This window comes from Lissotriton helveticus, chromosome 10 (genome assembly GCF_964261635.1).
Source record: "Lissotriton helveticus chromosome 10, aLisHel1.1, whole genome shotgun sequence".
NCBI classification, from domain to species: Eukaryota; Metazoa; Chordata; class Amphibia; order Caudata; family Salamandridae; genus Lissotriton; species Lissotriton helveticus.
Window position 1 is genome coordinate 801,162,806 of NC_136071.1, and position 20,712 is coordinate 801,183,517.

The 20,712-nt window shown below is 47.2% G+C and overlaps 1 protein-coding gene across 7 annotated transcripts in view; it reads right to left on the reverse strand.

Moving 5' to 3' along the window:
* The window catches only part of WAC (WW domain containing adaptor with coiled-coil), a 676,706-nt gene that overhangs the window by 326,038 nt on the left and 329,956 nt on the right, over positions 1 to 20,712 (reverse strand). For all 7 annotated transcript variants that reach the window (XM_078663389.1, XM_078663395.1, XM_078663393.1 and 4 more), the window contains one exon: positions 4,116 to 4,238. In XM_078663389.1, the coding sequence (XP_078519515.1) occupies positions 4,116 to 4,238 (123 nt within the window). The remainder of the gene's footprint in view (positions 1 to 4,115; positions 4,239 to 20,712) is intronic.

The following is a 20,712-nucleotide window of genomic DNA, read 5'->3' on the forward strand; positions in this document are numbered from 1 at the left end:
GGATGACATAGGAGTCCAGAGGCTCAGAAGTAATCCTCCTTTTGTATAGGGTTAATTTGCCAGTGTTGGCGTCGATGAAATGCTCAGAATCGTCCTCTGATTCGAGTTCTCGACCTGAAGGTACCCCCGCCGTAGAAGAATCCGACTTCTTTGGCGTCGATTTCGTCGAAAAGGCCTTCGGAGCCCCTTTCGGCGGCAGAAGGAAGAGAAGCTTACTCCTAGGCTTTGCCGGAGTGTCCTTCGGCGTCTGAGGCGACGGTAACGGAGCCGACGTAGCAGCGGCCTTGTCCCTGATTCTCTGCAGCGAAGCGGCGATGGGGGACACTTCACTCACAGTGGCTTTTGGCGCCGACGAGGATGTCTTGACCTTCCCCTCGGAGCCGACGTCATGGTGGCCTTTCGGAGTCTTGGACGCCGATGCAGTTGCCGCCGACCCAGAGTCCTTGGATCGATGCGCAGATGTGCCAGCCGTCGATCCGTGTGCTTGTGTCGCCTCCGACTCCACTACGCGACCGACGGACGGAGTCCCAGTCGGAACCGGAGTCGTGCCGCTGGCCTTGGCGTGCTTAGACGGTGTCGCAGCGGTTGATCCGTGCCGACCACCCTTCTTAGAGGATCCCTCCTCTGGCGCAGATTTTGACCCTGTGGAATCGACCGACTTCTTCGACTTCTGTGGACCGGAGGTCGACGGAGCCGATGCGGCGGCGGGTGCAGTAGCTTTCTGTTGGCCGGCCGCCATTTTAGGGACGCTCGAGTCCTTAAGTTTCAGTTTCGTTTTCGGGTTGGCCATTTTAGGCGTAGTCGACACCGTTGGTTTCGGTTTCGATCCGGCATGCCCAGCAAGTATGTCCGTGGCCGGGCCTGAAGGCGGGGCCGTGGCTTGCGGTACGGGGTCTTGGGTAAGGCCAACTGGCATTCCCGTGACCCGATCGTGATCATCGAAACCTTCGGGGCATAGCTCGTCCCCTGAGCTATCTGCCGCGGCCCCATAAATCTCTTCGACGTCCCCTACCTCGTCGACGTATTCAAGGCCTTGATCCACGACTCCGTCGTCGTCTTCCGGATCCGCCTCGACCTCCGTTTCGGGTGGGGATATTTGGAGATGATGACTTTGTTCATCTTCTTCTTGGTCGCCGAAGATGTTTTCTGGATCCGGGGCCGCTTGTCTGGCCTCCAGGCGCACCGCGCGCCGAAGCTTGAGAGTCTTTTTCGACCTTAATTGAGCGCAAGCCTTACACTTGCCGTCGTCATGGTCCGGTGAAAGGCATTTGTTACAGACCGGGTGCAGGTCTATATGTGGGTACTTGGACCCACAGAGCGGACAGTACTTAAACGGACTCCGCTCCATGCTGGAAAGTCGTGGTCGTGTCGCGATGAGAAGGCCTCGATGTCCGAAGAGTGAAAAAACTCCGCTGAATCCGACTTCAAGAGTCGGAAGAACTCGAGACCGTGCGCAAACAATACCGACGCTATAAATACAAGGCCTTTTGGCCTTAAAAAGTTAGTTTTACTCGGTTCCGACAGAGAGAAGTCGAGACCGCATCCGAACCCAATGGCGGAAAAAAACAATCTGGGGATGGAGCTGATGCCCATGCGCACTGTAGTCCAGAGGAGGAGCCACCTATCTCAGGATACTTCGAAGACTCTTCCAGGACAACAATGTGCGATCATCCGGACCCAACACTAGGCGGCGATCTAATGCTAAGATATGAATTTAGCAGCCCACATGCCTCGAACCGTTCACATACAACGAATTACAGCTAATTTGGTGTATTGTCACAGATGAACTTGTGTGTTGCTACACTTTTAATGGGATGTCGGTCTCGACAGACCCACTACACTATTAATTCAACTTCTGGGCAAGGTTGCTGCACTTTTAGGCGCTATCCATCGGTTGCTCACATTATGGCGAGCTCAGTTGACAGCTCTGTCAGAGGAGCACGCATACCACAGTTGAAGCACTGGATGCCTGTGAGAGCACCAAGAAGACACGGGCACCCCCAAAATGCACCGCCATCGGGCATGGGGTGGAGGGTGGTACAGAGGGGAGAAAGCAGTGTTAACAAACAAGAAGAGCATGTACAGAGTCAGATGGGGAGCACACAAAGGGCAAAGGGAGCAAGCATATGACTGGCTGGGTACAGTGGGCAACATTCACAGAGCAAGAAGCATGCACGGGCATGGTCAGCATTTAAAGAGTAAGTGGCGGTACACATAGGAGGAACAGTGTCAATGCAAATGGCAGAGCAGGCAAATGCAAGAAGGGGCAGGCCAAGGATGGCATGCCTGTTATGGGGAATTGGGATAGCAAACATGGCACGTGGATGGGAAGCATACAACGGGCATCTATGGCAAGCGCAGGAGAGGATGAACAACCACGTGGCTCTGGGACGAGTAGAGGCATGGGACATGGACCGCGTGCAGACAGCACGCACCCAGGCATGGGACATGGACCCCACGGAGGGAGCGCACACACACAGGCATGGGACATGAATAATGGGAAGGGAGCACGCACACACCAGGGGGAAGGATGCACACAAATTTGGTGGTGGAGATCATGCGGAGGACAGGGCAGTGGTATGTGAGGGCAGCACACAGCAGATGGGGCATGCATAGGGCACACTTATGGTCGGATATGGATGGGTAGCGATCAGAGTACCAAAACAAGTCAGCTGGGGATGCTGCAAAATGCATGTGTGCACAGGCATGCCTAAGACTGCAGTAATGGACAATTGGAAAGGGGCAGAATGTAGAAGTTACTGTGACAGAGGTTCTTGCAGTGAGCAGAAGCATGCATAAAGCAGATGGCTATGAACATGGCAGTTTGTCAGGATGCAGGAAGATAAGTCACCAGAGTATCACACTCAGGACGCTGGGTGCCACGAGATCACCCCTCTCTTCTTACCTTGTAGGTCTTGTTTGGCAGACTTCACTGTGTACAGAAGGCAGAGAACGAGCAAGGGGGCAATCACAACGGGACCCTCCTTCGCCAAGTTTTTGTGTGAGCGGTCAAGAACTTGGCCCGAGTCTGGGGTTATGCTTGAATATGTGGAATTAGATGATGTAAACAATACAAAAGAAGCGGGAGGGGGAAGTGCATCGCACCCTCCAAACACGTCTGCTGAGATACAAATGATGTGTGTGCCAATGCAGGAAGGGGAAATGTACGGAATAGGTGCCCTCGGAAGCATCTGATGAGTCAGGGTTAGTGGTAAGTGTGTAACTGTGCTGGCAGCTTAATAAACAAAGCTTCCAACTTTGGCCCTAGGTAACCTGGTTCTAGTCTCGGCTTGGACTGTATTTAAAAATGTCAATGGTAAAAAAAAAATTTAAACTTATAAATATTATTAAACAATGCTTAGATATGTGCAATTACACGATGTAAACAAAAGAAAACAAGCAAGAGGTGGAAGATCACTGCGCCTTTTGAACGTGCCTGCTGAAATGTGAATGTCGTTTGTGCCAATGCAAGAGGGGGACGTGCACGGAACAGGAACAGGCACCCTCGGAAGCATCTGGTGAGTCAGGGTTGGGGGGGGAAGTGCATAGCTTTGCCTGCAATGCCAGCTACGAAGAACAAGCTCTCGGCATTGCTGTGGCGGGGGGAGCGGGAGCGCATTCCTTTGAATTCTGATGCGGGGGAGCGGCAGCCTTTGAAGTCTGACGCGAGGCACAGACAAAAGGTGGTGTGTGACGTGGGCTGGCGTTGTGCACGCGCCTGCTGTCTCACATGAACTGTGTCTTATCCGCAGCCGTTTTGGTATGCTTTTCTTTTCCATTTACTATAATCTCGCCAGCAATGCGCAAGCGCATTGGCTCAGGCGAGATCTAACAATGGAGTTTATGCCCATGCGCACTGTCACCAAAAGGAGGAGTCACCTACCTCGTGACTGAAAAGACTTCTTAAAAGAAAAACAACTTGCAAACATCCGGACTCAAAACTAGATGGCAGGAGTATGCAAAGCATGTGGTCTACAGCTCACATGCCTCGAACAAATATTTTCATTTTGGGAGACGTTTAAATACATGAGTGCATCACATACTGGAATAAAATCACATCTTTCAATTAGATCTACCAGAGCTGATTAAAGGAAACAGTGAAAAGATTAATTTACCTTGTGAAGATAGCTGTGCAGCTTGGGAAATCAGGGAAGTTATATTAAAAGCAGATGGTCCAGAAGTGAGAATTTTATGAAGAATGGACTGTAGCGAAGCTTGTGTTACAGCAGCTGTAAGAACTGAAAGACACATCTTGTTAATAATTCTGCTTTGAAAAAGTGTTACTATCTACAACTAGCAACGAAAACGTTGACACTAAATTAAACAGTTCTTGTGAAATTGAATCTCTAAGTTTGGCTGAGTGTACTTGTAGAAGGATGGCTTTAGGTACTGGTGTAATGACTGCATAGTGGGGATTGAGGTCCAGCACCAGTGTATGTGCTCTGCCTTCTAAAAGTGTGTACCAGTGGTTACAAATTGGCTAATCCACGATTTCATGATGGACTTACACTTAAGTCCCTACTAAAAGGTACTCGAGTAACTAGGGCATGGAAGTTAAGGTGCTTTAGTGGACCGTAGCACTATCTGTCACCCCTAAAACGGCATTTGAATATTTGGTAGTAGGCTTGTTCTGCAGCCTAGATGGCAAGTAAAATGAAATCCAAATTGGAAGGTTTAACTTACCTGTAAATCTCTAGTATGTGGTACCCACAGCCTGTACGTTAAGTTGTCCCTAGTGGAAGCTACTGCAGTGGCAAATGAAAACATGACAGTTAAAACACTGTCAAATAAGACCTGTCAAATTAAGCCTTTCGACAGGCCCAAGCGCACCCATTTATTCCCGTTAAGTCACACCTAAAGCCTACCTTAAGTGCCAAGAGGTTAACGTAGCAGGCAATGTATATACTGTTTTACAAGGTATTGTTGTGGAAATCTCCCAAGTAGATTTACCGTATTGGAAAGCTAGTAGCCCTACTGAATAACATTGGGTGACATGAACTTTAATAAAGTGTGAGTTCCCAATGGAACTAGCCAAAAGGGTGTTTCTAAGTGTCAAACTAAACATTACATTATAATAAACCACATTGCAAATGCTGGATTTAACATAACCATTTTAGAAAAGTAGCTTTCGTTTTTCAAGTTGCCTAAAAGGCCACTGGTTGTCTTTTTGGATTGGGCCAGAAGCTTACAGCTGCCAAGCCTGCCTTATGAACTGGATGTCAGATTCTCAGAAACAGAGAACAAAGGAGCAATCTGCTGGGAAGAGTATCCCTTCCATGTAGCAGGATGGCTGGGGAGGGTTCTAGTGGACAATTTGCACTTCAAAGGCATGTTGCTCCAGCAAGCACAGAGGTAACTAGGCCCATGTCTGCCCAGTTTCCTTAGTTAGCCAGCCAGCCTGCACTTTAATTAGGAGTTATCCTGAAAGGGGACCTTACACCCCAGGTAGCATCATCTATTGGGTGGGCTAGTAAGCTCCACAAGGGGGAAGAAGGTTCTGGCCATATAGGTAGTGAGCAGGCTAGTGCATTCTGGTATAGTTAGATGCCGCACTTCCCAGGAAGTAGTCAAAAGGTGAATGGGATGGACCTGAGAAGCAGTAGCCCTATTGGAGGGTGAGTTCTCCTCCGCTCTTACAAGCTTATGCAAAGGATGAAATTGGCAATTCTGTCAGAACAACTGGGAACACTCCTGGACCTGAGGTAAATAAACATTGTCCCTGTTGGACCTCTGGACTGCACAAAGAGGCTGCATCAAGGGTTACTGCTCCTGCAGCACCAAGATGTTCACAGTGGAGGGCTGACAATGCTGTTTGACCCCTGCTAAATAACCCAGTTTCCTACAGAGCTGGTCACTGCATTTGTACAAGCTTTCCAAAATTACGAGTGTGTACCTTTAAGGGAAACCTAGCATTTTAGGCCATTGGTACTCCCTTTCAAAGGTATTGTGAAAAACCTTTAACCTCAACCAGGATGCTAGAACTTTTAAAAGGCTAATCATTTTCTTACGATACAATCTGCAGACAGCATAGTATATTATTCTCACAAAAGGAGACCACTGCAATAGACGTTGGCCATCTGCAGGTGGCAAGACCAGCTGTCAACAAAACAGGCAAACATGGTAGCAACACCAGGAGGCTATTGAAACTAAAAATAATTCAGACCATAACACACCACAATAAAACACAGCGGAGTAGCAGTTTTACAGAAATTGTAAACTGCGACCAACTACCCGGACTTATTAACTGAGTAATGAAAAAATATATTCTACAGATGTTAACCTTTTTGGTCACACATTTCTTCTGATCTACAGGGTCACATACCCCAGTGCAATCCAGCCTTCCCAGAAACCTTCCACTATCACCACCACTGCTCTTGACCACACCAGCCAATGCATTTTATGTAACCTCAACAACTATCACAAGCCAGAATGATTTATTCTTAGATACCTTGTATCAATATGCAAAAGATGGAACCGAACACATGAGCTTGTTCAATGAGATGGTTAAGCAAATCCTCAGCATGATTTTGTGAAGCTATGCTGTCATAGTCTTGTATGTTTCTAGACTGTGGCGGTGGTAGTTGGTGGTTCAACTAAGGGGGAAACCAACATTTTTTTTCCAAACTCCTTTGGGAAGATAACAGGAGGATGACGAGACAGGCAAAACTATTCTAGATAAAACCTCACAAAATGGGGAGAAAGACTACCACTTAATGTAGGCTAAATAATGGGGGGGGGGTTGGAGGGAAATGGAGTGGGGGGTGGAGAAATGGGGAATATATTCACTGACTTTGGCGACAACTATTAGTGTATTCAGACCAACACCTTCATGACCAGAGAGGGCAAATAATGTGTATGGCTTTTCTTAAAGTATAGAAAGGTTCCTGGTCCTGCACCCTACATACCTATCAAATTGGGGGCCGCAGTTTTTCTGATCTACCTTGTTTACATATTTAAAGCCTTAAGCATAGGCACGTTTGTGGCCTCCTTGTTCACTTAAACATAGCAATGTTTTGCAGAACAGAGCCCGATGGGATTCTAAGATGTTAGTATGTGCATCTTGGTAATTAAAATGTACCTGAAGCTGTTTAACAGATCACAACTTCTTCTGAGACCTAGGGCACAGACCACTTAGACACAACCAGTGGTGTTTCTCTAACATCTGTACTAAAAAGTGTTTATTATATTCTGTGCTTGGGTCCTCTGTAGCCCAGGCTGCTTGGTAATGCAGAGTGGTGTTAAGTCTTTTGCTGCCTGAACAGTCCCAGTGGGCTTGGCAACTTTGATATTAACCACTTGGATGCTAAGCTGCTTCCTGGATTTCAATATAATTTCCATTGAAATCAATGGAAACTCCATGACGAGCTGGGCTCGTCATGAGCGTCGAAGGGGTTAAGTAAGAAAATAAGTTACTTCCCTGTAACAAATAGTTTACCTGTCGGTGTAGTTTTGCAGCTTGAAGACTTTCTGGATTCACTATGCTGTGCATTATTCCGCGGTCTAGTGGTTGGGTCCGGAATCATAGTATTTTTTCTTTTTTTGTCGCCCAGGTGGGTGTCGACGTCCCACCATTTGGTGTCCTCCCGTGACGTCAGCATGCTTGCTCGGAAAGCTCCCACCTTTGGGCGCCATCTTCAGATTCTTTTTTTCTTGTTTTTGTGCAATCTTGGTTTATCCTTTTCCATTCTTTTAAAGTCCTTTTCCATTTTAAAGGAAATATAATTTTCTTTCCCTTTTTTCTTTCCTCCCGTCATCTTTCTGGTGGAGGTGGATTTGTTCGCTAGTGAATCCAGAAAGTCTTCAAGCTGCAAAACTACACAGACAGGTAAGAAACTATTCATTTTGCAGCGTGAATCTTTCTGCATTCACTATGCTGTGCATAGACTTTGTAGCGGTTTGCTAAATTTGTGGCAGCTGGGTGGAAGATGAGCGTTGGTTGTTGAATATATGTTGAAGCACTTTTTGTCCTACTTGTGCTTCCTTGTTCATCTGTATATCCACGCAGTAGTGCTTAGTGAACGTGTGCACTGAGGCCCATGTTGCCGCCATGCAAATATATTGGATGGGTGTGTTTGCCAGGAAGGCTATTGTTGCTCCCTTTTTCCCCCGGTAGAGTGGGCTTGTGCCCCTGCTTGTAGTTCTTGGCCTGTCTGCTTGTGGCAGAATTGGATAGTCTGTGCGATCCAGCGTGCAATGGTGCCTTTCGTTACTGGTCTTCCCAGGAAACTGCTTGTGAAAGACATAAATATTTGCTTTGTTTTCCTATGATCTTTAGTTCTTTCAATGTAATGCATAACTGCCCTCCGTATTGTTTGGTTCATGTGGAACCTTGACACCACCTTTGGCATAAAGTGTGGGTCTGTTCTCATTACCTCCCCGTCATTGTGAATTTGAATGTAAGGTTCTTGTAGTGTTAGCGCTTGCAGCTCACTTACCCTGCGTAGCGAGGTGACTGCTACCAAAAAGGCTGTCTTTATTGTGAGCATCTGTAGTGAGGCCTTGTGGATGGGTTCAAAAGGCGCTTTCATAAGTTCTGTTAGAACTATATTAAGGTTCCATGCCGGCGGTGGCATCCTTTTATTGGTGGTGGTGGGGGGGGGGGGGGGGGGGGGGGGAGGGGGGGGAGGAGGAGGAGATGATTTGTTTGGCCCCTTCCAGGAATCTTTTAACACCTGGGATGTAAAGAAGCTTTTCCCAGTCTCCCTCCCCTCTTGTACAGGCTACTATTGCTGCTAGGTGTATGCATAGCGAGGTACAGCTTAGGTTTGTTTTTAACAAGTGTGTTAAATATTTTAGCACTGTTGATTCCTTGGTGATTTTCTTGTGGAGCTTTTCCCTGATGCACCATTGTGTGAACCGTTCCCATTTTGCTACATAACATTTCCGTGTGGTAGGTCTCCTTGCCTCCCGCAGCACCCGCAGTGTGCTCTCCGGGAGTTTTAGGTGTGCAAACTAAGTCTTCAGGAGCCAGGCTGCTAGGCAGAGGCTCTCTGGTTCTGGGTGAAGCACCTCCCCGTTTTGCATGGAAAGCAAGTCTCTTCTTTTTGCAAACTTGTGAGTTGGGCCCTGCGCCATATCCACTATCTGTGAGAACCAGGACTGCCTGGCCCACAATGGTGCCACAAGTATCAGCGTCATGTTGCTGGTTCTGCATTTGCTGAGCACTCTGTATCAGTGGTATCTGGGGAAAAGCGTAGGCAAATGTCTTCGACCAGCTTACCCATATGGCATTCCCCTGGGATTGCTCCCCTGGCTTTCTGGATGCGAAGTATTGGCATTTTGCATGGTGTGTTGCAAACAAATCTATTTTTGGGGTCCTCCACTTCTTGAATAGTTTTTGCGTTTCCTGTGTATTGAGCTCCCACTCATGGGATGCTGATGTCTGTCTGCTGAGCCTGTCTGCTTCCACGTTGTCCTTTCCTGGTAGGTCTATTGCCAGGAGGTCTATTTGTAGTGGGATGGTCCATTTCCATATTTCCTGCGCTAGGTTTGATAGTGCTACTGATTGTGTTCCTCCCGGTTTGTTGATGTAGAACATCGTTGAGGTGTTGTCAGTTTGTATTAACACTCTCTGCCTGTACAGTTGTTTCTGGAAGGCTTTTAGGGCAAGGAACATGGTCTTTAGTTCCAGGTAGTTGATGTGTCTGATCGCATCTGTTGGTGTCCACAGAACCCCCCCCTTGAACTGGTTCATGTGCCCTCCCAATCCCACCTGGGATGCGTCTGTGGTGATGGTCACTGTTGGAGTTGGTGGTGTAAATGGCTACCCCCTTATGTTCTGTGTTCCACCACGCTATCTCCTCTTGCACTGAGCGCGTTACAACCACTAGATCTTCCTAACTCCCTGTTGCTTGTGACCATTGTTGCTGGAGCCATTCCTGGAATGGTCTCATGTGGAGTTGTATATTGGGGACTAGGTGTATGCAGGATGCCATCATCCCAATGAGCTTGTTATCTGTCCTCACGGCCAGAGCTTGCCCCTTCTGGTATTAATGTGTCTCCTTCAACAAGGCAAGTGTTCTGTTCTCGCTGGGGAACACCCTGCTCTGAACGGTGTTGATCTGTGCGCCCAGGAAGATAGTCACCTGTTCTGGTTCCATTGAGGATTTCCCCCAGTGTATTGAAAATCCCAGTTCTGTCAGCGTCTGTGTGACTCGCTGTACATGTAGTTGGCATTGTTTGTAGGAACTTGCCTTTACAGCCAGTCGTCGAGGTAGGGGTATACATGAATTCCCTCCCTCCGTAGGTGCACCGCTACAGCTGCGAAGCATTTTATGAAGACCCTTGGTGCTGATTTTAGTCCGAAGGCCAGGGCTGTGAACTGGCAGTGCGCTTTGTTGATGGCAAATCTCAGTAGATGTTTGTGTTGTCGGTTCATGGGAATGTGTAAGTAGGTGTCCTTAAGGTCTATGGTGGACATAAAATCCCCGTCCCTTATTTGAGGAATAACATCCTGTAGGGAAGTCATTTTGAATTTTTGAGCCTTTATGTATTGGTTTAGGAACCGTAGATCCAGGATGGGTCTTAACGTTTCGTCCACCTTTGGTACAAGGAAGTAGTTTGAGTACATTCCCTTGTTTCTCTCTTTGAACTGCACGGTTTCTATTGCCTCCTTGCGGAGGAGTTCTTGTGCTTCCTGCAGGAGGAGCGCGAGTTCTTTTGCTGAGCGGGTTGCTGTTTGGCCTCCTGCTGGGTGGCTTACTTCCTAGTTCTATACAGTATCCGAACTGTATGATGTTCAGTATCCATTTGTCTGTTATTTTCTTCCACTCCGGGAGGAAGTATTTTAGTCTACCTCCTGTTACATGTTGCATCATCTCTTTTGTGTGCATCTTATTGCTTTTTGAGCCTTTTGTTGTGCCGCCCCGTAGAGGTGTTGTGTGGGTGGGCACGCATGGTGCAGCGGAGTCACTTTGAGGTGGGTGTCTGGCCCCCTCTTCTTGTTTGGCCCCGTCCATTGGATCGCCTCCGAAAGGCCTGACCCCTAGGTTGGTACTGCCAAGTTTGCTGTTGCTGACCTTGCCGAGCTTAGTTGTTGCCCTGATAGGTTTGTTGGAAGGTCTGGTGGGACGTTCCCGGCTGGTTTCCTCCTCTGCCATTTGGTCTCCTTGAGGGGGTGCCCCTTCTCATGCCCCTGAACTGCAGCGCTCCCTTGGACCTCAGTGTCACTCATTTTTGAGCTGTGTCAGTTTCGTTCTACTGGCGTACCGAACAGTGTTTCCCCATGGAAGGGTGTGTTTTTAAGTTTATTCTGGACTTCCAGCTTGAAACCTGAAATCCTCAGCCAGGCGTGCCTCCTCTGTTACTCCACTCATCACGAGCCTGCTGGATGTGTCTGCCGCATCCAGGGCTGATTTCAGGCAGGTGTTTGCCATGTTCTTGCTTTCCTTCACCAGGTATGTTGCTCTCGGCTGGTATTGTTCCGGGAGATGTTTGAACAGCTGTCCGACCTCCTCCCAATGTTGATACGTATGTTCAATAGGGCATTGGAGTTTGCAATGCGCCAGTGAATACCTGAATTCCTCTCTATTTTCTTTCCTGTGAGGTCTATCCTCTTACTCTCCTTGTTTGGAGGTGGCCCTGAGTTTGTGGGAATGTTGGCCTTCTTTCTGGCTGTTGTAATAATTGAGCCAGCTGGTAGGGATCCCTGGACATATGCTGGGTCCTTAGAGGAATGTTTATATTTTTTCTCTGGTCTAGGGGTGACAGACCTGCAGGTTGATGGCTCCTTGGAGGCTTCCCTGCCCTGGTCCAGGACACTTGGAAGCATGGGCAGGAATTGGCCCCTAGTTTGAGTGGGAAGCAGAGTCTCTAAGAGGAAGAAAGCTTTTGGTTTCTCTTACTCTAATTTCACCCCATATGTTGCTGCCGCATTCTCGATGACCATGTTATAGATGCCAATGTCGTCTGGCGGTGAAGGCCTTGAAGGATAGGATTCTAGGGCCTCTTCTTGGCTTTCGGCGTCAAGGTCCTTCCAATCCAGGTCCTGCGCCACCGAGGATGCCAACCCCAAAATCGTTTGTTGGTCTTCCTCGCCTTCTCCCTCATAGTAATATAGGCCTTCCTCGTTCTGCAGGTTCCGGAGTTTTCGGCGGATCTACGGCATCGAACTCCTCTTCGACTTCGACAACCGTCGGGGACTTCGAAGGGATGGTGTATCTGCTCATCCGTTGGTCGAAATCATTCTTTCTCTGGAGGATACTGTCCATTTCGGCCTCGAGCCTTCTCTTTTTCCTCTCCATTTCGGCCGCTTGTTCGGCGTCGAGAGTTTCGGCGTCTCTCTTCGATGCCGTCGATGTGGACGTCGATGTTGACATCGAAGTCGCCATCGCCTTTTTCTTCGGCATCGAGCATGCCTTTTCGGGGGCATTCTTCGACGACCTAGGGTTCTCTTGGGTTTCGCTGGCTGGGAGTCCTTTCCGAAGGATCCGTTGGGCTGTTTGTCCTTGGACGCAGCTGTGGCTGTCGACTGCTTCGACGCCAGTGCTCCTTTCGAGGACTTTGGCTCTGATTGTGCTGTATCTTTGAGCCCAGCACTGAAGCTGAACAGTAATTACAACTGTGATTTCCCGATAACCTGATATCCTCCCTTAGGTTAACATTGCCTGGTTTTTGCCAGAATTTCTTCTAAGTGTCGATTTTCAACACATACAAATATTCCTTTCAAATATCCTGTGTAACAAAAACTATTTCTTTCAAATCTTTACAGGAAATGCACCAGGGCTGAATCCAGGATCCACCCCTGTGTAAGAAAAACATTCATTAAGTGATTTTATTGCATTTACTTAAAACTTCCCATTGAGATCAATGTATTTTGTGTTGCATATCGCAACAACTATCTATTGCATTTAAAAGTCTATTGCTATTTAAAAGTATTCAATTGCAACATCTCTTTCTGAGACAGTATTTTTGATACCTACTTGACGTTCTAAAATAAACTATATATTTTTATATACAACACAATTGGCCTAGAGTTTAATTCTTTAGTGTGTGAGACCATTTGCTGACTGAGTTGTCAACAAATGCTTTACACTGTCCTCTGATACTGCCTTACTGCTCGACCAAGCTACCACTTTAGAGAGTAAGGTTATAGCTAACTTTAGCCTCTGCCATACCTCTGGGGAATGGGACTGTGCACACTGTACCTTACTTCGGTCCAGTATATACAGAGCCACTTTTTTACATAGGTGGATCAGCGGTGGGATACAAACTTGCATTTGTTGGACTACTTGGTTACCATCTGATCACACGACAGAACTCTTAAATTGCCTTTAGAATTCTGATTCTACTAAATTGGTTATTCCAAAATAGTAAAAGTCTGGTCAGGGCCTTGCTTAAAGTCCCCTTAGACTTTTAGAGAAATAAAAGTCACTGTAGTCAAGGGTAGAGGGTTAGAACTGTCTGGTTAGAATGTCTCAAAAGACCCCAGCTATTAGTGAAGATAATAACATGCAGGACCTGGTTGAGAAGCTCGACCTCACACCTTACTTAAACTTGTCTTTCAAGGAATTGAGGTCCTTATGCAAACTTAAAAATATAACAATGGTCCTGCATCCAACCAAACAAGGGCTCCAGGAGCTCCTGGCTGAGTATGCTCAGGACCACCCCTCTGAGAATGGTGATTACCAGTCAGATGGGGAAAGGGCAGTGGGTCAGGGGGATAGTGACCCCCCTCCAGTCATCCCTAGGGAGGAAAGGGCCCCCATACCCTTAACTCCAAAAATCAATCTCTGTGAACCTAGAGACCACACAGGTGGTCCCAGGAAAAACATTGGGAATAGCCACAATGAAGAGGACAGCATTTTTGTAAAGCTGGCCAAGAGATTAGACCTACAGTCCAGACTCCTGGCTCTAGAGAAGGAAAGTAAAGAGATGGGTTTAGCACCCATCAATGGTGGCAGTAATACTACTAATAAGGATAAAGAGCAATCTTATGATCCTAAAATCCCCAAAGGGATTGTCCCTAAATTTGAGGAAGGTGATGACATGATCAAGTGGTTCACAGCCTTTGAGAGGGCTTGTGACAAAAGAAAATTAAAGCAATCTCTCTGGGGGGCACTCCTGTGGGAACTGTTCTCTGGTGACTGCCGACAGGCTTCTGACTCTCTCTGGGCCAGATGCAGGGTCCTATGACCTCATGAAGAAGACTCAGGGATTTGAGCTCACTACTGAGGAGTATAAAATTAGGTTCAGGGAAGCTCACAAAACCCAGACCCAGTCCTGGATTGATTTTGTAGACTACTCGGTAAAGACACTGGATGGTTGGTTAACTGGACACAATGTGCATGATTTCTCTGGACTTCACAATTTGTTTATGAAGGAACATATACTAAGTAATTGCATAAATGAAAAAGTTACATCAGCATTTGGTAGACCTAGGTCAAATTTCTCCCCAAGAATTGGGAAAGAAGGCAGACTATTGGGGCAAGACTAGGGTGACAAGACAGCCACTGGGGGTGACCAGAAGAAGGTTGTTACAAAACCTCCCCAGGGGAAAGGTGGTGAGAATCCTCAAGATAAAAAGTCTGAGTCTTCTAAAGTGCCCCAAAAACCTGTACAGGTTTGTGGGACCCAAACTACTCCCTATGTGCCTCAGCCCTATAGAGGAATAACTGATCCTTTAAAGGCCTGTGGTAACAACTGTAAGAAGTTGGAACACTTAACAGTAGATACATCTTGCCCCCACAACAAAGCCCCTAAGGCACCCAGTACAGCTACACGTGGGGTAGCAAGTCTACAGATGGAATCAACAGTGTGCCCAGAGCAAATCAGGATGCCCACTGAAGCAGTTCTAGTTTCAGAAGGGGAAGTTGAGTTTGCCACTGTAGCTTGACAGGGTCAAGACTGATTTGCATATGGCCATGTCTGAAGTGGGGTGGTGTGGTGAGCAAAATAATGATGGATTAAACCCAGATCTGTGACTGGGGGTGAATCTTTTGCCATTGTGCAACATTCCGTCCATCAATTGTTGTTGTAGCACTGTAGCTGTGTGGCCACCCAATTTAAAGAATTAGTTGCAATACCCCTGGATGAATAGAACTAGGATAGAAAATCTGAGGGATACAGGTGCCAGTGTCACTATGGTGAGACACACACTGGTATCCCCTGAGCAATACTCGACTGAGAAAACCTACCCAGTCACCAATACTGAGAGAGTTACCATTAATCATCCTATGGCTATGGTGACATTAGGCTGGGGGGTGGGGGTGGGGGCTTTACTGGCCTGAAACAGGTAGTGGTCTCTCAAAAGTTACCAGCTGAAAGTCTTCTTGGAAATGATCTGGAAACCTCAGCCTGGGCTGAGGTAGGTAGAGTTAAAAACCCATGTAACAATGCTGGGTATCCTTTAATTGGTGGGTGCAAAAACCAGAGCCCGGAGCAAGAGGAAGGGTGCAAAAGTAGGTTTGGAGCCTGAATGTATGGCCCAACCAACCATGAGAAAAGGCAAGAAGACTGGGGAACCAGCTTCTGTACAGCAAACCACTCAGGACACCTCTCCTCAGGGAGAGGACTTGGAAACCCCAGAGGGAACAGACTATGGAGCTTGAACCTTACCAGGTTGAACTCCTGGGCCCAGGGGGACCCACTAGGGAAGAGCTGTGCCAGGGTCAGCAAGACTGTCCAACTCTTGAAAGCCTGAGGCATCAAGCTGTTTCAGAAGCACAGGGAGCAGTTAGTGGTACCCACAGAGCTTATAGGGAAGAGGGATTACTGTATGCGGCGGCAAGAAATCCCACTCCTGGAGCTACCAGGAGAGTGGTAGTGCCACAGAAGTACAGGGAGTTCCTCCTAACTTTAGCTCATGACATCCCCCTAGCTGGACATCTGGGACAAACAAATACTTGGGAAAGGCTAGTTAGTCACATTTAATGGCCCCAGATGCACCAAAAGGTGAAGGAGTTTGTTAGCTCCTGTGTTACCTGTCAGGTCAGTGGCAAGACAGGTGGCCACCCAAAGGCCCCCCTGATACCACTGCCTGTGGTGGGGGTGCCCTTTGAAAGGGTTGATGTGGACATTGTGGGTCCACTTGAACCTCCTACAGCCTCAGGGAACAAGTTAATGTTAATTCTAGTAGTAGTGGATTATGATACTAGGTACCCTCAAGCAATTCCACTTAGGACTACTACAGCTCCTGCAGTAGCCAAGGCCCTCCTGGGTGTCTTCACCACGGTAGGGGTTCCTAAGGAGGTGGTTTCAGACTGAGGTTCCAACTTCATGTCTGCCTACCTGAAACACATGTGGAAGGAGTGTGGAGAGCAGTACAAGTTTACTACCCCATACCATCCACAAACCAATGGCCTTGTTGAGAGGTTCAACAAGGCATTGAAAGGCAAGATCATGGGACTCCCTGAACAACCCAAGAGGAGATGAGATGTTCTGTTGCCATGCCAGCTTTTCGCTTACAGGGAAGTGCCACAGAAGGGAGAAGGGTTTTCCCCCTTTGAACTTCTGTTTGGTCATCCTGTAAGGGGACCACTCTGTCTTGTGAAAGAGGGTTGGGAGGGGTCTCTCCAAGAATCCAAGCAAGACATTGTGGACTATGTACTTGGCCTAAGGCCCAGAATGGCTGAATACATGGAAAAGGCATCCAAGAATCTTGAGGCCAGCCAGGAGCTTCAGAAGCACTGGTATGACCAAAAAGCTGCACTGGTTGAATTTCAACCTGGGCAACAGGTGTGGGTTTTGGACAAACAACTGGGAGGTTTTTTAGGTGTTCCAGAATTACAAGGCGCACAGCCAGAGTACCCGCAAAGTTAGGGTAGAAACAATTGATTTTTAATGGTCGGTATAGGCAATGGGGCGAACGGTAAATCCTCACAACCGCTCAAGGATGGACCAAGCTTAGTCCATACGAAACAAAAGAAAACCACAGTGCCCCTGCACTATACAATAATGATATTAGAGTATTTGTTATCAACAATGTCAATTCAATGAGTAGAAAGAACAATAGAACAACACCCAATTCATTCAGATAACTAAACAGTTGGCGACCATGCTTAGACAAAATAGAGGTTTGGATGCGATCCGTTGTTGGTGCGAAAATTCCGTTTATTGTTCCTATATGTAGGCCAACACGTGTTTCATCGCAGGGAAACAGACTGCGAATCTTCAGGGCCTAATGGGTGAGGGGCAAGAGCCATCTCGGTCTGATGCGTTTAGGGGATCCTGTGTTAGGAGTTTCACAGATTACGCCGTTTTCCTGAGACCGTCTCAGGAAAACGGCGCAGGGAAATTCAAGAGGGAGAACTGTAACGAGGAGGTGTACCCGCCTAATCTCGTTTTCAACAGCGTCACCACATTGAAGTAACCTGTTTATCCTCTCCTCCCGGTTAATATATTGTGCAGAACTATTGAGACTCATCAGGTCTCTTGGAGTGTGCTGTCACGTAATCTGTGAAACTCCTAACACAGGATCCCCTAAACGCATCAGACCGAGGTGGCTCTTGCCCCTCACCCATTAGGCCCTGAAGATTCGCAGTCTGTTTCCCTGCGATGAAACACATGTTGGCCTACATATAGGAACAATAAACGGAATTTTCGCACCAACAACGGATCGCATCCAAACCTCTATTTTGTCTAAGCATGGTCGCCAACTGTTTAGTTATCTGAATGAATTGGGTGTTGTTCTATTGTTCTTTCTACTCATTGAATTGACATTGTTGATAACAAATACTCTAATATCATTATTGTATAGTGCAGGGGCACTGTGGTTTTCAGGTGTGGGTTTTGGAGCCAGTGGCACCAAGGGCACTCCAGGATAGATGGAGTGGCCCTTACCCTATTCTAGAAAAGAAGAGTGAGGTCACTTAGTTGACCTGGGCACAAGCAGACACCCAAAAGGGTTATCCATGTGAACCGCCTTAAACTCTACAGTGTCAGGGCTGACATCACCATGCTGATGGTGACTGATGAGGAACAGGAAGCAGAGTGAACCTCTCCCTGATCTCCTCTCCTACAACCTAAAAGATGGGTCAGTAGATGGAGTTGTCTTTTCAGACAGCCTCGCTGCCCAACAGCAGACTGACTGCAAGCAAGTCTTGCAACAGTATGCTAGTCTCTCTTCCCTGATCTGACAAACTGGTGTACCCATGATGTGGACACTGGTGACAGTTCACCTGTCAAAAACAAGATATATCGACAGTGAGACCAAGTCCAGGAAAGAATCAAAGCTGAAGTCAGCAAGATGTTGGAGTTAGGAGTTATGGAACCCTCAGAGACCCTGCGCCAGCCCAGTGGTTCTGGTCCCCAATCCTCATCCGCAGAGTGGAAAGAGAGAAATTAGGTTTTGTGTGGACTATAGAAGGCTCAACTCGGTCACCAAGACAGATGCTTACACTATCCCAAGAGCAGATGAATTGATAGACAAATTAGGGGCAGCCAAATTTCTCAGCACCTTTGACGTAACTGCAGGGTACTGGCAGATTGGCATGGCCCCAGGAGCAAAAGAGAAAACATCATTCCCACACCTGATGGGCACAATCAGTTTACTGTAATGCCTTTTGGTTTAAAGAATACCCCTGCCACCTTCCAGAGGCTGGTGAATCAAGTCGTGACTGGGTTGGAATCCTTTAGTACAGCTTATCTTGAAGATATTGCAATCTTTAGTTCCACCTGGCAGGATCACCTGATCCACCTTGGGAAGGTTTTAAAACCCCTGCAATCTGCAGGCCTAACTATCAAGGCATCCAAATGCCAGATAGGGCAGGGCACTGTGGTGTACTTGGGGCACCTTGTTGGTGGAGGCCAGGTACTGCCCTTACAACCCAAGATCCAGGCCATACTGGACTGGGCAACTAACAACCCGACCCAAGTCAGGGCATTCCTTGGCTTGACTAGATACTACAGGAGGTTTGTGAAGGGATATGGGCCCATTGTGACTCCCCTCACAGAACTCACATCCAAAAAGATGCCCAAGAAAAACAACTGGACTGTTAGTTGCCAAAAGGCTTTTGACACCCTGAAAGAAGCAAATGTGCTCAGCACCAATTCTAAAAGTGCCCGATTATGCCAAGCAGTTCATAGTGCAGACTGATGCCTAGGGATAGAAGCAGTCCTATCCCAGACCAATGATGAAAGCCAAGACCAACATGTTGCTTTTATAAACAGAAGGCTTCAACCCAGAGAACAGCGTTGGAGTGCCATTGAGAGGGAGGCCCTTTGCTGTGGTTTGGTCCCTGAAGGTGAGGCCCTGTTGTATGGCGTTTTAGATTCCGAATGGATTTCCCTTTTTCATGCCCTTATATAGGTATAATTCACGTTGCCCTTATATAGGCATAGAAATCAAGCCCTTATTTAGGCATAGCACATGCTACCCAAATACAGGCATGGCTACTTCCATCCGCTCACTAAACGTCACAACGATTTCTTGGAAAACCAGACTCTTAAGCAGAAGGGACTTCCCCTAGCCTGGATATTGCTTTCTCCAAGAACTCATTTATTATGCATGAACATCTATTCCTTAGGGGTTCATTCATGATGTTCATATGTCCGACTTTACGTCAAAGATGGCATTCCTAAACACCTTCAAGGTATAAATATACCTACACCTGCTATGGCAAATCATGATGTGGTTCGGTGCAGTTGGACTACCTACTTGCCAGACGCAGCTCGCTACAGCAAGTGCCGAAGGAAGACTACTCTCCATCTGACACACTGATCAGGAAGCGGTCCTCATCTGCTGAGAAATCCAGCCCCAGTGTTTCTGACTCCCCTTGCGGGGTGTTGGGAAATCGAATCCCGAGGCAGAGCTACCAGACCTCCTTCAATCTAAGGTATGGAGCTGATTAGAACCTAGAGAAACCTTTGGCAAATTCTTGGCAAAACTAAACCTATGCTAAAGACCATACTTACTTCTTCCCTCGTACTAGACTTAGGTTAGGTACATTGGGGTAGGCGTATTTTAGAAGCACCAGTTGAGTAATTTAGCCTGTGTTTATGTATGTATTTTTATATCGCTTAGAAACCATACAATGCTATTACAGTATTTTAGATTACTGTTCACGCTGTACGCATTATACTTTGCATTCTGTCTAACGATTGTAGCAGTTCACCTCTTGCATGAGAAAGAACACTGTTCAATAAATCCTTTTATTGAAACAGCCGTCTCTCTATTGTTCTCTGCAAAACTGTAGAAACGAAGCATGCACGATTGAGCAAAATAGTTATCTATTGTTTCCACAACTCGGAAGATAGTTATTCTAGTCCTAGGGAAGGAAAATGCTACTTACCAGTATGCATCTATTCTTGGCATGTAGAGCTGCAGTGTTAGACACTATGCATAGATGGCCACCTAGTGTTGGGCCCGGATGTTTGTAGTTTGTTATGTTGTAGATAAGTCTTTGGAAGTCACGGGATAGGTGACTCCTCCTTTGGCTGATACTGCGCATGGGCATCGGCTCCATCCCCAGATTGTTTTTCACCATTAGGGAAGTGATGGAGCGGTACAAGAGGTAGTGATGTCCATGTGATTTGAATCGAATTAAGATAATACTGGAACAGATAAAGTTAGCCGGGGAGGCGGGTGGGCGTGTGTTAATTCTGCAGCTCTACATGCCAAGAACAAATGCATACTGGTAAGTAGCATTTTCCGTTCGAGGCATTTGAGCTGCAGATTACACACTATGCATTGATTGTATAGCAGTACCCACACCTAGCGGCGACCTCCAGTATCTGTTGCAGTTGTTTGAAACAGTGTTTTTAGTACAGCCTGAC